We start from the raw sequence: 17,687 nt of genomic DNA, 5'->3' as shown, positions 1-17,687 counted from the left end.
AGATTGTAAAAGCCCATGACACCTGCAGTGCACAGCTGCCTCTCTGCCTTTTCTATGCATTTGCATTACTATATAATTGTGTGTTATAACTTACTCTTGCATCCTGACAAAATCCTGGGGTAGTCACAGGGGTTGGGCTTTGGTTTGGATGCATTTCACTAAACAACATGTGACTTGTCTGAGCGGCAAGCTGCCTCCATCTTTGTGCTCCTGTACAGCTCCTCCCTCCCCCACTGATGTCAGGCTGACCAGGCTGGGACCTCTGAGAAGGAGCAGGAGGATGAGCTGTACAGGAGCACAAAGGTGCGGGCCAAGCTCTGAGGAATGAGTAACAGACAAGTCACATGGTTTTTATTTTAAATGCATCTAAACCAAAGCCCAGCCCCTGTGACTACCCCAGGATTTTGTCAGGGAGCAAGGTAAGTTATAACACACAATTATATAGTAATGGAAATGCAGAGAAAAAGCAGAAAGGTAGATTTGCACTGCACGTGTAATAATCTTCTGCAACCTGAAAATGAGGTCCTTGGTGACAGGTTCCCTTTAAATACTTATGCTGCTGTTTTGGGGTGCTTTGGTTTACCTCCTAGCCCCCTATCACAGGTGTTTCTGCTTCTGGTTAAATACTTCAGCAGTTTCTCAGAAAACCCAACGGATTCGGAAAAAACGCAGAATTTTTTTTAAAAAAATGTGTCACTTGACACGCGCCTACCTTTACCAAGGATAGGACAGTGAACTCCGGCGGACTTCAGCGCAGCAGCGACACCTGGTGGACATTGGGCGCACTACCTTAGTGAATCGCCGGAAGACCTGAATCCTCGACTGAGAACGCGCCGCTAGATCGCGACAGGACCGGGTAAGTAAATCTGCCCCAATGTGTTTCAAAATGCAATTCAACAGCCGAGGAGAGGAGACTTGCCTAATTATATTGCTGTTAAAATCTGTGTTTACAAAGAGTTATGTTACCATATGTTACCGTAAAGTTAACATTGCATTTTGTAAACACACATGTTAACAGCAATGGGTTTAGGCAAATCTCCTCTTCTCATCGGTTGTATTTCAATACAAAACACAATGTAAATGCCCCGTGAGAACACAACCTCAAAGCACAGAGCACAGCAGTGTGAGAATATGCACTTGTCGGAGCTCCAATCCTGGAATATAAATCCATATATCACAGTCCTGCTGCTACTAACAACATACACAAAGGTCTGATTACACATCTCTCTGGGACAATATATAACACTTGCTGCACAGAGCACAGCAGTGTGAGGACTCTCCACCAGTACATCAGGAGTGGCTATAATACGGGTTCTGATTTTACCTCAATAATTAGTTATGTGACAGGCTGAGGTATGCAGGAGTCCAAGACAGCTGAGTAACAGAGTAAAAATGTTGGTCATTTCGGTTACTAGCTACATTAAAAAAAAAAAAAAGGTCTAAAATTTATTTCAGTAAATACGTGTGTTTTATACTTAGGAATGTTCCTTGTACCTCAGCCATTACCTCAGCTCCCGCCTCAGCACGGGCACTGCCTCGTCACGTGACCCGGCTTCTGCCTGTTCATCATTACTCGACGCTTCCCGCGCGCGCTCACGTGGCCCGGAGTGGGCGGGGCGGTGACGTCACGTCAGGAGGTTGCCGGGCGGGAAGACATTGCAGCGACATAGAAGGACGGTGTGCGGGAAGGTTCAGAACGATCAGCAGTCACCATGCCGCCGACCGGCCGGGAAGCTCTGAAGAGCCGGGTGCAGGATCTGCTGGAGAACAACCCGGTGGTGGTCTTCAGCAAGAGCTACTGCCCCTACTGCGACAAGGTGAGGAGAGGCCGCTGTATACATGGAGATAGAGAAAGTAATCACAGAAACCTGTCAGCGCCGCAGCAAAACGAGTCTTGGATGTCAGAATAGGGACATGGAGGCCCCGAGCAGCACAGACAGAGAGTTATGGTTGTCACCGCTAATACAGCAGAGAACTGGGGGGCCTTGGGGTTGTCACTGCTAATACAGCACAGAACTGGGGGGCCTCGGGGTTGTCGGAGCGCCCGCCGCACAGAACTGGGGGGCCTCGGGGTTGTCGGAGCGCCCGCCGCACAGAACTGGGGGGCCTCGGGGTTGTCGGAGCGCCCGCCGCACAGAACTGGGGGGCCTCGGGGTTGTCGGAGCGCCCGCCGCACAGAACTGGGGGGCCTCGGGGTTGTCGGAGCGCCCGCCGCACAGAACTGGGGGGCCTCGGGGTTGTCGGAGCGCCCGCCGCACAGAACTGGGGGGCCTCGGGGTTGTCGGAGCGCCCGCCGCACAGAACTGGGGGGCCTCGGGGTTGTCGGAGCGCCCGCCGCACAGAACTGGGGGGCCTCGGGGTTGTCGGAGCGCCCGCCGCAAAGACGTTTGTAGGGGGGCAGTAGAGTTCTCACAGAGGAGGAGTCATTGGGGTTGTCGGGGTGGCCATCGCAAATAAGGCAAGCGACGGGTATAATAGTTGTCAGAGCAGCTACCCCAAAGAAGTGGAGGGTTGCTGGGGTTGTCAGTGACCGCAGGGTTGTCATGTTCACCACTGCTAAGAAGAGTCGGAGGGTTGGGTTAGTCGACACAAGATTTTGGAATGAAATGGTTGTGGATGAGGGGAGTTGTCAGACTACCATCCAACAGTGTGAGATTAGATCAGGCAGGGAGACTCATTAGCATAATTATTAAAGTTGATTTTGGAAGGAAGGAGGCCATAGATAACAAATATAAAATACCCCAGACCCGTTGCCTGGATCTATGAGTAATGTCCCTGGTTTATCAGGATGATTCTGTTAGTAGTTTATCTTTAGCAAGATAAGGCAAGGTTTTCTGCCAGAGGGTCCGGCAAGCACACAAGGCGAGTTTGCTGTGAGTTTGATGCTTTAAACTTGCTTGTGGACAAGAGACCTGAAGGAAAGATGCAGTATTTCTCACAGCTGCAGGTCTCGTTACCATTGCATCCAGTTTAGCCAGTCCTCTATGAGCTAAACACCTCACCCACTAATATCCTGTTCTTATTGTTACGTCAAAGCAGATAAAATGTGTCAGATTAGAAATAGTATTAAGTAGAAGAAATGGTTCTAGAAACATTTAATTTTACATGTAAACACAAATGTTCTCATTTAACTGATGTCCTACAGAGTGAAACATATATCTGAAGACCTCTCTATTGAATGCCAGAGAAGCCGTGTGTAATCTTATCCTGTACATACTGTCAGTTGTTGTATGTGGTCATGTACACAGTGACTGAACCAGCAGAATAGTGAGTGCAGCTCTGGAGTATAATACAGGATGTAACTCAGGATGAGTACAGGATAAGTAATGTCATGTATGTACACAGTGACTGCACCAGCAGCAGAATAGTGAGTGCAGCTCTGGAGAATAATACAGGATGTAACTCAGGATCAGTACAGGATAAGTAATGTCATGTATGTACACAGTGACTGCACCAGCAGCAGAATAGTGAGTGCAGCTCTGGGTTATAATACAGAATGTAACTCAGGATCAGTACAGGATAAGTAATGTCATGTATGTACACAGTGACTGCACCAGCAGCAGAATAGTGAGTGCAGCTCTGGAGTATAATACAGGATGTAACTCAGGATCAGTACAGGATAAGTAATGTCATGTATGTACACAGTGACTGCACCAGCAGCAGAATAGTGAGTGCAGCTCTGGGGTATAATACAGGATGTAACTCAGGATCAGTACAGGATAAGTAATGTCATGTATGTACACAGTGACTGCACCAGCAGCAGAATAGTGAGTGCAGCTCTGGAGTATAATACAGGATTTAACTCAGGATGAGTAATGTAATTTATTTAGGTGACTTATAAGGATTCTGTCTGAGCTGTGTAATGATCTTTCCTTTGTAGCTTATTTCCTCCTGTGAATTCCTAATTTTCCAGTAACTTTGTCATATGTAAATCATGGACAGGGAAATGCTGTACGGACGGTTTACTCTCCAGGTGACATACACCATCTGTTTTAGCTGGAGGTAAATTGTGAGTCTCTTGTGACTGATCTCTAGATTGACTATATAACAGTACGCAATGTCGGGATGTGCTGCCTGTAAGTGTCCCTGTTCCTGCAAATTTCTATTACAATTTTTAGTTTGCTGCTATTTTGAAGATTTCTGCTTCCTACCAGTATATCAGAATATCCTTGTCTGATGAATATATATAATGTATACATGAGTATATACAGTAAGTGTTCTTGGTTTACAATCATTGATCCTGGTGGTAGAAGTCCCTATAAGGGGTCCGGTACGTCACACCTTGCTTTTTTTTTAGTAGCTGAAAACTTCTCACAGCTGAGGGTTTTCTACAGAGTATTCAGTCCAACTAATGGTCTGGCCTCTGGTACATTTACCTGCGTTGATACATTGTAACAATCCTGTTGTACTGATATCTGCAGTGCAATCTATGTATCTGTTATCTGTATTTGTCAGGTTATTAATCTTTTGTTGTGTCCTCCTCCAGGTAAAAGCGCTCTTCACCTCCCTGGGAAAGGAATATTTTGCACTGGAGCTGGATCAGTGCGGTGAGTGAATTATTAGATGATTACGTCCCGCTTAATTATCCTCTACCTGCATTATAGCTGTTAATGTTTAATGTGTTTTGAGAAAGCCTCATTCTCTGGAAATTGCTGACTCACGGAGCTATATAATCGTCTATTGTGACATCAGGCTAAGAGAGCACCACATTAACTCCTTATGGGCAGGACCTATGCTGTCCCTAGGACTAGGTGCTTTTCCACATTACCTGGACCAAAGACTCTACAGGGAGCAGCACTCCCACCATCCATAATGCTTGGAGAAGCCCCACTTCCTTGTTGAACCCTATAATAATCTTTATTTATAGAACGCCATCATATTCCATAGCTTTACAGATTCTGGGGAATATATACAAATAAAACAGTCGTATGGAAGAATAGGCATGAGGGCCCTGCTCGCAAGATCTTAGTCTGAGGATGAGGGGGTGACACAAAAGCTTACAGTCTGAGGGCACATTCACATGGCCGTCTGCGGGGACCATAGACGGCAATAGCGGCGCAGATACGGTGCCACACACCGCAAAAAGATAGAGCATGCTCTATCTTTCGGCGTGTGTGCGGCCGTGCGCCGCTATTCTCTATGGAGGGAGGAGGGGCCGCCTCCTCCTCCTCTCCAGCACACGGCGGGCATACCGCTGTGTGAATGTACCCTGAGGATGATGGGGGTGACACAAGAGCTTACAGTCTGAGGAGATGGGGGTGACACAAGAGCTTACAGTCTATGAGGATGAGGGGGTGACACAAGAGCTTACAGTCTATGAGGATGAGGGGGTGACACAAGAGCTTACAGTCTATGAGGATGAGGGGGTGACACAAGAGCTTACAGTCTATGAGGATGAGGGGGTGACACAAGAGCTTACAGTCTATGAGGATGAGGGGGTGACACAAGAGCTTACAGTCTATGAGGATGAGGGGGTGACACAAGAGCTTACAGTCTGAGGATAATGGGGGTGACACAAGAGCTTGCAGGTTTAAGAGCTTTAATGGTCCAACCATATCTACATTTTACACATACACACAGTCCAGGACAGAAGGTGTAGTATCAGAGCAGGGGTTACTGTGGAGCATTATTTTCATCAGCAGGGATGATGCTGCCGTACTGTCATTGATTGCTGATTATTTTGCCGTTGCAGATGACGGCAGCAGTATCCAGGAAGTGCTACATGAGATGACCGGGCAGAAGACGGTCCCCAATGTCTTTGTGTACAAGACTCATGTCGGTGGCTGTGATAAAACCTTACAGGTAAGTTTCCAGGTGTACAACAAAGAAAAGAATTAAAATTACTTTCTTAAAGTGCATTAAATATACTGGGGCACATTTACTTATCCGGTCCCTCGGAGTTCCCGAAAGTGCATTGTCTGACGACAATGCACTGTGCCGTGATTCACTAAGATCGTGCGCCTGATATCCTGCATGTGTCGCTTCCCCGCTCAGTTCACCTTCTTCTTCCTGGTGCATGTAAGTGCATTGGATTTGACACTTAAATCCCGCGCTCAGTCTGAATCAGACTGAGCACGGAAAGGCGATTTCTGTTGCGTAAAAATTTTGGGAAGTCCGACGGAAATGCGATCTGCAGACTCTAGTAAATTAGCCCCAATGTGTAGCAGTTTGTTCCAAATATTCTCATTTCTTCATTGTTAAGTGTCACTTTTATTACCTATTGATAATGTCACTCAATGTGCTTATGACATGTATAGAAAGTGCTGATTCTGTAATGATGTTGGTTCTCGATTCCAGGCTCATCAGAACGGGACTCTGCAGCAGCTGCTGGATAATAACGCTGTCACCTATGATTATGACCTCATCGTTATCGGTGGCGGCTCAGGCGGGCTGGCGTGCTCTAAGGTATTGTCACTTGTCGAATGTCACCTCCTCCCCTTCTCCTATCCAGTCACCTACAGTGACTTCCGCCAGTAGATGAAGAGGTGATGACAGCAGGTGTTGGTGTACGCACTATTAACCTTTGTAGGGTCTATACTTGGTTTGACTTGAGCGCTATTTTCGGAGTGTTCTAAATCTGTAGTTGCAAACTGCTAGCAGTTAATGAGAACTTGGATAGTCAAGCATGGGATTGGGTATATAGAATAGCATGTCATGCTATAACAATAAATGTGCATGTGATGAATCGAGTGACAAATTGAGTATGCACCTCTGCTGCACTAGTCATAAAGAGGAATGAATGGAGTGGAAGGGGGTGTACTTGACCTGTTACATTTATGAGGTTAGGATTCCCAATTGTTAAACCCCAACTGATCAGCACCATTGATGCCACTCAGCAATCCCTGCAGGTATGACTAAATAAGGCCTCACAGGCAACGGATGTTTCGAGCCAAAAATATAGCTGAGAATCACGCATGTAATTTCCATGCAGTGTGAAGATCCCCCTGTGTTTATTTTACAGAGTTGCCCATTGTAAGGGTCATCATGTGGTGTTAGTCTACAGCATCAAAGATTTGCTATGCCGAGTGTATCTAAGACCAGATCCACATGTGATGCTTAACACAAATTATTTTAGGGGTTTCCCTCTCTACTGATGGATTTCCTTCCAATCTTAAGATCTGTCACAAAAATTATGATCTTACTCTGGTGGTCCTTTAGAGGTCAGCCCAGGTCACATATCAGTCATCTGTGGTTGAGCCCTATGGCTATATTGGCTTTCCTGTGTGTTTATCATGTGATCTTTATGAACAGTGTCTTCTTGTACTGGCAGAACACATGTATGACTCTTTTCTCTGCTCTGCTGAGTACAGTACAGTACAAGTGAATGGGGTTTAAAACCTTATCCACATGTTACCACAAAAATGGGATTTCACCATAGAAAAGCAAATGCTAAACATCTGTGTTTTTTATACGTGGCTCGATCCACTACACCAGTGGTGGCGAACCTATGGCACTGGTGCCAGAGGTGGCACTCGGAGCCCCCTATATGGGCACCCTTGCCACCACCCCAGGACAGGGTTCGCCAGAAAGGACTCAAGACCTCTTGCAATCACAGGCAGCCCAGGACCCTAGAAGGAAGCTACAATGATGATCCAAACTTCTTCTCCTTCTTTCTACTGTATTGGTGTCCTCAGGTGCCTATACAATTTAAACCTGTGACAGAGCAGGGAGTAATAAGTTCCTGCTTACATTGTGGCTTTGGCACTTTGTGAAAAATATATGTGGGATTTGGTTGTAGTGTCAAAAAGGTTTGCCGTCACTGCACTACACAATCCAGGTACAACTCAGATTTGCAATAAGATCCGTAGCAGTTTTTAATTTTTTCCTTTAGAGGCTTCGGTGTCCTTTTGCATTATTTATAAAAAAAATGTTTAGATCTGATACATTGTAATTATTATAAGAAGGTGTTAAGATGTAAAAACTGGCATCATGTCAAATTGGTGACATGCCAAGATCATTGGTATGGGGTTATCAAAGGCAACCCTTATGTCCTGGATGTCTGTATGTATCCTCCCTGGTATCATGCATACCTATAGCTCTCCACTCTTCCTTTCACTTTTTGGATAAACTAAAGGGTGTAAGCAATTTATTTGTTGTATTTTTATATTCCAGGAAGCGGCATCTCTAGGGAAGAAAGTCATGGTGTTGGATTATGTTGTCCCTACACCTCTAGGGACTTCTTGGGGTGAGTCTGCTTTTTGTTTCATCATAACACTGGTATCCACTGTGAAATTGGTTGAAAGCTGTGCTAGTGGGGGGCCATACTCAGAGCTCACTGCCATCAACCTGTGGGGGGCGCTCAGCTGAACACCTCAACCCCTTTTTACATCAGCACATCTTTCTGCAAGCCCTTGGCTTGGCAGTGGCATTAAAGGGTATTGCAGTTCTGTTTAATTCCCTTCATTCATAGCTGCAATATCCTGCATCACTATTACTAAGAAATCTACATGCTGATGGTTGCACCAAGGTAAATAATGTAAGCACCACTTTAAACGGCTGAGTGTCTACCATTGTGATATTAATGGTTTATCCCATCAATGTGCAGCCAGGCTGAACTGTGAGTGATATAAATGTTAGAACCATTATGAGTCGGTCCTGCAGTTTACCAATCGATCCCTCCCTGTGGATTCCTGAGATCGTCTCCCTGATAACAGCAGATAATTGCAGTTCTTTGCCGCAGGCAGAGTTTATATGGAAGGAGTGACGGCTTCTAGGGAGTAAGTGTCTCGAGTACTGGATGTCATCTTCATGGAAAACTTGTGGTTTCTTTTCTACAGGGCTAGGCGGCACTTGTGTCAATGTTGGTTGTATTCCCAAGAAGTTAATGCACCAAGCCGCTCTCCTGGGGCAGGCACTGAAAGACTCCAGGAAGTTTGGATGGGAATATGATGAACAAGGTAAGATGGAGGACAATGGAGGCATCATACCTTCTGAATGTAAACGCTTTCTCCATATTCACATTCACAATGTTTACTCTACAGTAAATCACAATTGGGAGACCATGAGGGAGAATATCCAGAACTATATTGGCTCTTTGAATTGGGGTTATAGAGTAGCGCTGAGGGACAAGAACGTCCGCTATGAGAACGCCTACGGAGAGTTTGTGGGACCACATAAGATCAAGGTAAATAAATGTTTTATGCAGGAAATTGTGTCCTAGTGTAGCTATACCTATCACAGCGCCAAAGCGACTTCTTAATGTATTTCACCAATAATCCCTGGTAAAAACACTGGCATTTAATGTGCTCGGATTGGAGCTCTTTCTACAGGCCCATCAATACTTTATCTGGGGGCACTGGAGAGAAGCTACAATGATTATCCAAATTTCCTCCTTCTTAGTAATCTATTGGTGTCCTCAGGATGCTGGTTGAAAGCACTGTACAGAGCATGTACAATTCACAGCATATCTTGCTTTTAGATAAACAAGTGAGGTTTGGTTGTAGTTTGGGCACATAAGGTTCGCCATCACTGCCATAGACTGACTTAGATTACAGCTCTGATTGAAGCTTAAGATTACATAGAGAAACATGAGGCGACTTATTTTTCTCCTCTTTTGGATTAATAGGCAACAAACAAACGAGGGAAGGAGAGCTTCTTCACGGCAGATAAATTTGTAATCGCCACAGGGGAAAGACCCAGATATCTCAATATCCCGGGTGATAAGGAACATTGCATTACCAGGTAAGTCCAGTCATTCTAAGTATAAGGCGTGCTTGTGAATTTATGAAGTAGGGGGGGGAGTAAATGTGTTATCTTGACTTATTAAAACTGAATTCGCTGCTGTGTTTAAAGGGATCTGTATCCAGTATATAGTTAGTACCTGGCAGCAGTAGGAAGAACTAGCCACCCAATGATCCATAAAAGGTGCACAGAATATTTTTGCTTATCCAATGTGTTAAAGGGAAGGTTTACTTGTAATTTGTTGACACTTGTCGGATTAAATCTGTCTCATGGGTTACATAGTAAGGGAGTGTCTGTAGTTAAAGGGTTTAGCAATCCCTAGAGGGTTTCATCATGCACAGTCATGGAGCAGCCCCCCCTCGCTGCCTGTAAATCCTCGCCTGCTTGTCTACGCATTGGATTTCTCATTAAATATTCTATACTACTGCCAAGTACCTTCTTACTACATGAAGGCAGGAAACATCTGATCCGTTTTCTCCAAATCCATCTAGCGTAAGAAAATGTTCCTTGGGGTCCTCATGTTCACATGAACATGTTGAGTGGTCATGTGCTACGTTTTTGCCATGTGGATGCTAATTGTCTGAAAATTTGACGATTTGGCTCGGTCATGTGAATATCCCTGTACCAAGGACACGGCACTGATGGCTCACCTGATTCCCTCTTGTTCTTCTATTTTATGCTTTTATTTTAGGTTGGAATAGGTAATAAGGTATTCTGCTTGGTGAGAGTGCTATTCTTTCTGAAGGTTATTCCCACCACCCCCAGCGATGGGGAGAGTGTGAATAATGTGCTAGGCCTCCATTCACTACTATGGAGTTGCAGGGACAGTGAGTTTGCACAGCCCCATAGTAGTGGATGAAGTGCTTGTTGCACCCGACACTACAATCACCGGGGTTAATGATGTGGATTTTGTCTGACCCCATTAAGCGGACAGCTATGCCTGAACACCCCTGGGTCTGATCAGGTCATATCGGGTCCCCAGCATTTGATGACTTCACTAATGACTTTCCTGCGTGTTATGTAGCAGGTGTTCTTACTCTTTAGCATAATGGTCTGTACGGCCGTCCAGACTTGACAGAATCTTGGCATCGGATCGCCGTCCACAAGTGAATTCCTCCGGATTTGTGTGTTAATCTCCTTCTAAGCCGCTTGTTGCGGTTCCTTCTCTGCACATACAAATAATGTTTGCAACATTTCATTAGCGGGATTACGGATGTTAATTAGCAGAAACCTCCTTGTTTCATTGTAAAATCCTGATAGCTGCTGCACACAGACTACAGGAATACATAGAAAATGGAGTGAGGGTTAACCCTTTCACAGCCGTTTTTACACGCAGGACTAAAACCTCATATACATTACTGACCTCCTATAACCCTACTGTACTTTTATCTTTTTTATAGCGATGACCTTTTCTCATTGTCCTACTGTCCCGGGAAGACCCTTGTGGTTGGAGCTTCTTACGTGGCTCTGGAATGTGCCGGCTTTCTTGCTGGGATAGGTTTGGATGTCACCGTTATGGTTCGCTCTATTTTTCTACGTGGCTTTGACCAAGAGATGGCAGAAAGAGCTGGAGCCTATATGGAGACTCACGGAGTGAAGTTTATTAAGAAGTTTGTACCAACTTTGGTAAGGAATCAATATCTTGTACAATTTGGAAGGACGCTCTGTCAGATGTACAGGGAAGATTTAGGTTAGGGCGATTTTTAGGTCATTACAACACCAATAGTTTAATGTCCTAACTCTCTGACAGGTTCCCTTTAAGTGCAGATTACTGGCTGAGCCTCTCCGTATGTATTTGCCACTTTCTGTGTAGTATTGATTTGGGGAAGCAATGCTTTACATTTACAGTATTTTGCCTAGGGATTAGACACTTGCTCTTCCCAATAGGTGGAGCAGCTTGAAGCCGGGACTCCGGGAAGGCTGAGAGTGGTCGCGAAGTCTACTGAAAATGACACCATCATCGAAGATGAATACAATACGGTAAGTAACCGGACACGGTTAGAGATCACTTAACAGATTCTGCGTACAGGGATCATTGTCGGAGAACCAGTTTTGGAAATTTGAGGAAATGTTGTGTACTATTGTATATTACCAAAATAATAGAAAATGCCTACACTTTTTTATTTCTCGATTACCAGGGCTGTCAGACCCTCAGTAATCTGACACTTCTTCTCTATGCGTTGTTCCTGTCAGAACTACTGATGTGAGAGGACCATATAGACACAGGGGTTGGCCCGGCTGAAATGGTCTTTGCTAGGATATAACATGGAAAGGTGTAAGAGTTGAGCGCTACATCTCCTCTTATGCATAGTTTTTCCCTGCAGAATGTACGTTCTGTTAAATAGAGTAAATTGTTTAATGTCTTGAAACTTGGATCAAACATTTTTTTTTCCCCCTCCAGGTTTTGATCGCAGTTGGGAGAGATTCTTGCACAAGAAATATTGGTCTTGAGAAGATCGGTGTGAAGATCAATGAGAGGTGAGATCTGATGACTTTTTTCCTTTTTTACCTTTTTAAATATTTTTATGTATTTTGTTTTTCAATCTAAATACGTTTTATGTGTTTTAGGAACGGCAAGATACCAGTGACCGATGAGGAGCAGACCAATGTGCCTTATGTCTATGCCATTGGGGATATTCTCGATGGAAAGTTGGAGCTGACCCCAGTGGCTATCCAAGCTGGTCGGCTGCTGGCCAGGAGGTTGTATGACGGCTCCAATGTGAAGGTAAAATAGCCTGGTCCTAGGCATTGAAACCAGAATACTGTGAACAAGCCTTAGGGTACATTCACATGGCTGTCCGGGGGCATGTATATGGGGCAAATTTGAAAGGGTTTTTTTTTTTTTTTTGTCACTTAAGTAATAAAATTTCGGTTTAATGGAAATCTTCTGCCTTGCAGTGTGATTACATCAATGTACCAACAACCGTGTTTACTCCAATGGAGTACGGCTGCTGCGGATATTCAGAGGAAAAAGCCATCGAAGTCTTTGGCGAGGAAAATCTAGAGGTTAGTCCGTTCTCTCAAGTTTTTGTTATAATCTTAGGCTACCTTCAAACATTGCGTAATGGATGCAAGATTTATCCTTTCAGTAAGTCTGGTTGATCCGTCGGAAGGATTGACTTTTCACTTATTTGCTGCAGATGTTTTTTATTATTTTTTTTTTCCAGCAATGTGTTTATGGGATTGTTTTAAATCCTATACTCTACAATGCTCCTATATTACGCTGCAAGTTTATGCCACGGAAATAAGGCGTGCTTGTGATCTGCACAATGTTATATGCAACATGAGGAGGCACCCATATAATTGCAGATTATATCTATAAATGTGCAAAATACAATCAAGATTGAAATCGGCCATTTATTTATTTATTTTTTATTTTTTTAAATCTGTACATACAGAAACATTGCGACATCTGACCACGAGTCGCCTGTGGTGTTACAGCCAATTTTTTAAGTTGACTCTGGACATTCTTTCCCACCTATAACTGTGTTCTGGTCTCTCCAGGTTTACCACACTTTGTTTTGGCCTCTGGAGTGGACCGTCCCCGGGCGTGACAACAATACTTGTTTCGCCAAAGTCATCTGCAACAAACTTGATAACGTAAGTGTCGTATCTGTAAGGAAGTTGGGAGAAGGAAGGGCAGGTCTTACACCACTGGGGGCTGTTGTCACACCGCTTCCTTTTGTGTGTCCTCATACAGGAGTTTGTCAACTCTTGATTTTCCATTTCATGTGGATTAATCTTAGTCTTGCTGCAACCGTCTAATTGCCAATGGGGGTCATTCCTAGGTTTAAGAGTTCATTCACATATGGGTTCATGCATTTTTAAACACGTATGGCTGGTTTGAAAGTTTTCTTTATTGCTAAAAGTGTAACCTGTAAGTGTAACCCTTACTGACGTGTGACGTAATGTAACGTCACGAGTTGGCAGCAGCTGTATGGAGAGGATGAGGGGGTGACACAAGAGCTTACAGTCTATGAGGATGAGGGGGTGACACAAGAGCTTACAGTCTATAAGGATGAGGGAGTGACACAAGAGCTTACAGTCTATGAGGATGAGGAGGTGACACAAGCGCTTACAGCCTGAGATTGTGATAACCTCCCTTGTATATGTGTTTATTTTAGGACCGGGTCGTTGGGTTCCATGTTTTAGGGCCTAATGCAGGAGAGATCACTCAGGGTTTCGGGGCAGCAATGAAATGTGGTCTGACCAAAGAGAAACTGGATGAGACCATTGGAATCCATCCAACTTGTGCAGAGGTGAGTTACTCCAGGCTATGACTTAACTCATACAGCTACCCTATACTTGGGTGCATGAACATAAAGACACAACCTGTATATGTTAAGGATCTGGAGGCGACCTGTGCTCTTCTTTGATCCGTAATACACCCACAAGTGTAGACCCTTAAATCTGTCTACGAGGTGTCCACGATCTTTGGGCTGAATCTATTTAACCCTCCCACTATCTTGATGACAACCATCTTAGCATTTAGTGGATGAGGCAAGATTTGATACAAGAGGATGGTGACTGGGATCATTCATGTTATGTTTGGAGGTGTCGCAGCCCTTTAAGACCCATTCTGAGAGAAAGAAACTTGTTTCATGTCTAATTGTTTTATTCCACACTTTTCCTCATCTCTAAAACTCTCGCCAAGCTGCTTAACCCCTTAAGGACGGAGGGTTTTTCGCCTCATTTCTCGCTCTCCAACTTCAAAAATCCATAACTTTTTCATTTTTCTGTGTACAGACCTGTGTGAGGGCTTATTTTGTGCGTAACAAATTTTACTTTCCCGTAATGTTATTTATTTTAACATGCCGTGTACTGCGTAGCTGAAAAAAAATTCCAAATGTGGAAAAATTGAAAAAAAACCGCACGTGCGTCACGTTCTTGTGGGCTCAGTTTTTACGACTTTCACTCTTCGCTCCAAATAACATGCCTACTTTATTCTTTGGTTCGGTGCGATCGCGGTGATACCAAATTTATATAGGTTTTATTGTGTTTTAATACATTTTCAAAAATTAAACGAATGTGTACAAAAAAGAAAAAAATTTTTTTGCCATCTTCTGACGCTAATAACTTTTTCATACTTTGGCGCACGGAGATGTGTGATGGGTCATTTTTTGCGAAATGAGGCGACGTTTTCATTGCTACCATTTTGAGGTCTGTGCGACATTTTGATCATTTTTTATTTCATTTTTTATGTTATGTAAAAAGGTGTAAAAGTCGCATTTCGGACATTTGGGCGCCATTTCCCGCCTCGGAGGTCACCGCCGCCCGTAACCGTTTTTATATTTTGATAGATCGGGCATTTTGAAACGCGGCGATACCTAATATGTTTGTGATTTTTACTGTTTGTTATGTTTTATATCCGTTCTAGGGAAAGGGGGGTGATTTGAACTTTTAATATTTTATTAATTTTTTTTATTTTTTAAACTTTTTTTTTTCTTTTTTTTCTCACTATCTTTTAGACCATCTAGGGTACATTAACCCTAGATGGTCAGATCGCTGCTACCATATACTGCAATACTACAGTATTGCAATATATGGCATTTTTGCAGCACATTCATTACAATGAGCCACTGGCTCATTGTAACGAATATGCAGCTGCCAGATAGCCTCGTGTCAAAAGAAGACACGAGGCTACCATGGCAACCGATCGCCGCCCCCCGATGACGTTCGGGGGCGTGGCGATCGAAAAAAAGATGGCGGCGCCCGCGCGCCGCCGTCTTTTAAACGCCGCCGGCGACTTTGCTGGCGGCGTTTAGGGGGTTAATAGCCGCGATCGGTGCAGGCACCGACCGCGGTTATTAGCGGTGGGGGTTTTGTGCAAAATGCAAAAACCCCCACCTCTGTATGAAGAGGACTCAGCCCGTGAGCCCTCTTCATACATCCCTTATACCTCTGCGCCGTAGAGCTACGGCGCAGAGCGTTAAGGGGTTAATGGAAACATATGGTGTAAATCGTCAAATAAAATAATTAGTGCCGCCGCTTTCCTTTAAATGGCCGCCTGTTCCACTTCCTCTACTGAGGCGAAACCACCTGTACATCGTAAACATCGGCAATCTCTGCATTTACTATCCAGCTGGGCGGCTAATTCTTTATTCCCTTCTGCCCGGCACTAAAGTTCCTGATTTGTATCTTGTTACGGGAAAGTGCTGATCTTTGTACTTTTGGCCTCAATTATTTCATTAATTTTTTTTTTTTCCTTCTTTAGACATTTACAACCCTGGACGTCACCAAATCATCTGGCGGAGACATCACCCAGAAGGGTTGCTGAGGTTAAGCCCTGCTGTTAACTGTCCCCTTGACTGACCTTCCCATGGCACGACCAGTGTGGGTCCTTGCGGCTCGCGTGTGATGGAGGTGTCCACAGTCGTTGTCATCGCTGAGACGCGTAGGATGAACACTGTGGTCGACCTACGGATAGATGTCAGGGGTGAACGGTGGAACAGCAGGGTTTCTGAGAGGTCTGGATCTGTCTGGAGTAGCACGGGCCCCCGATTGCTTATTATGAAGCCTCTGCTCGTCACCTCACTTAGAGGAGAGCACTGGTGGATGACCAGACGGCGTCCAGATCACAGCAGCAGCATCTTGTCTTTGTATGTTAAGTTTATTTTTTGTCAGCCCTTTCCCCTTCTCATTCTCCATCCATCTTCCCTTCCCTCATTCATTCTGCATCCTTATCTGATCCCTTCATAGACCCTTCTGTCTTTATTATACAACGTCAGTCTATATATTTATTTGAACTTTAAAGGGGATTTCTGACTTTCAGGAAAACCACTGACTCCTGTAATTATCTTGGTCTCTTGGGTGTCTGGCATGGAAAGTGATGACCATGCAACAGCAGGACCAGCCATTTTCTGACTTCAGTGGTCACGCCTGATTGTCTCGTGATGGCTAGGAAATCAGAGTTTGGCTCGACTGCTGTTTGCGCAAAATCATAAATTACGGTCCAATATCCTGAGGAGGGGCCTTCAGAAGAGGTGAAAAAGTTGTAAAACCCCTTTAATGTCAAGCCTTTAGCCAGAGTTATGTCCTCATTTCCTCCTCTTCCTAGACTGCAGCTATAGCTTATTCAAATTTAAAGTGTTTAGTGTTAAACCTCTTTGGGCCGCGGTCTCCAGGTCTGGTTACCAATCACATGCGGTTCTCTGGAAATGCAAATGTGGTCGGGCCAAGGGCCTAGCGTTGAATTATGAACCCAATGCTAGCGGGACGTGTGACCGCAGCCTTGGAGTGATGGTGTCGGCGAAGCCTAGAAGAGTGAGGTGGGGTTACCTGATATACCGTCTTAAATGGACAGAACCATAACCAGGAGAAAAGCTGAACTTAAAGCTTAATCCATATGAATCGCTGTACCATGACTCTGCAGTGAGGGAGGTCGGCCTCAGGACCCCCGACCCGTCGTCCCAGCGGAACGCAAACACTTCTGTTCATGTTTCTTTGTTTGATACAGACAGTTCTGCCTGAGTAATGTTATTCACTATGATGATGGATTAAATAAAGACATGAGACATCTGACCTCCAAGGCTCCTCTTAAAGGGTCACACTATGAATGTGGCTTGTGTCTGTTCGGTGTTATCTATCTGGTTAATATTCTATATATTGTGGGTTTACAGCGCTGGCATTTTCTGTACATTTTAGGGGTAATCTCGGCTCTAAAAGCTCACTCCACACGGGGCATATAGTATTCTGACCTTAATGTATTAGAGTCACTACACACTATATGGAGCTCTGGCTGTTATATCAGATAAAGGATGAGGGTGTCAGGCATCGGGTCCTACCAGTCTAATATCTCAGCCATCACGTCATATAACCTCGGTCATTGGTAATAAAGCCCTTGGAAATCCTGTTGTTTGCGCGGTGACCACTCAGTCTCATGGTAGTCTGATCCTTCCTGTCATGTGAGGATCACGTCTCACTCCCTCTGGCTGTGATCACCAAGCTCTGTAGTAGAGCTTCACCCGCTGCCTCCGCAGGTCATGGACTTTGGGTGAAAGGTTTAT

General features: G+C 44.6%; 1 protein-coding gene across 1 annotated transcript; it reads left to right on the top strand.

The window, feature by feature from the left end:
* Positions 1–1,590: 1,590 nt before the first annotated feature.
* TXNRD3 (thioredoxin reductase 3) lies at positions 1,591–17,202 on the top strand. The gene is made up of 16 exons (XM_072128798.1): positions 1,591–1,817; positions 4,487–4,547; positions 5,693–5,802; positions 6,298–6,405; positions 8,113–8,185; positions 8,778–8,897; positions 8,982–9,124; positions 9,566–9,681; positions 11,082–11,307; positions 11,569–11,661; positions 12,083–12,159; positions 12,250–12,406; positions 12,580–12,687; positions 13,186–13,281; positions 13,806–13,940; positions 15,896–17,202. The coding sequence occupies exons 1-16, from the start codon at positions 1,713–1,715 to the stop codon at positions 15,956–15,958; spliced, it is 1,791 nt and encodes a 596-aa protein (XP_071984899.1). The 5' UTR covers positions 1,591–1,712; the 3' UTR covers positions 15,959–17,202.
* Positions 17,203–17,687: the final 485 nt, after the last annotated feature.

The sequence above is a fragment of the Engystomops pustulosus genome, chromosome 10 (genome assembly GCF_040894005.1).
Source record: "Engystomops pustulosus chromosome 10, aEngPut4.maternal, whole genome shotgun sequence".
NCBI lineage: Eukaryota > Metazoa > Chordata > Amphibia > Anura > Leptodactylidae > Engystomops > Engystomops pustulosus.
Note: the sequence above shows the minus strand (reverse complement) of the source record. Positions and strands in the feature narration are given on the sequence as shown.

Excerpts from the sequence above, each read along its gene's own strand:
- TXNRD3 (XM_072128798.1), top strand. The coding sequence starts at position 1,713 with ATGCCGCCGACCGGCCGGGAAGCTCTGAAGAGCCGGGTGCAGGATCTG. Across the intron at positions 8,186-8,777 it reads ACCTCTAGGGACTTCTTGGG|GGCTAGGCGGCACTTGTGTC; the intron begins GTGAGTCTGCTT and ends TCTTTTCTACAG. Across the intron at positions 12,688-13,185 it reads TTGGCGAGGAAAATCTAGAG|GTTTACCACACTTTGTTTTG; the intron begins GTTAGTCCGTTC and ends TGGTCTCTCCAG.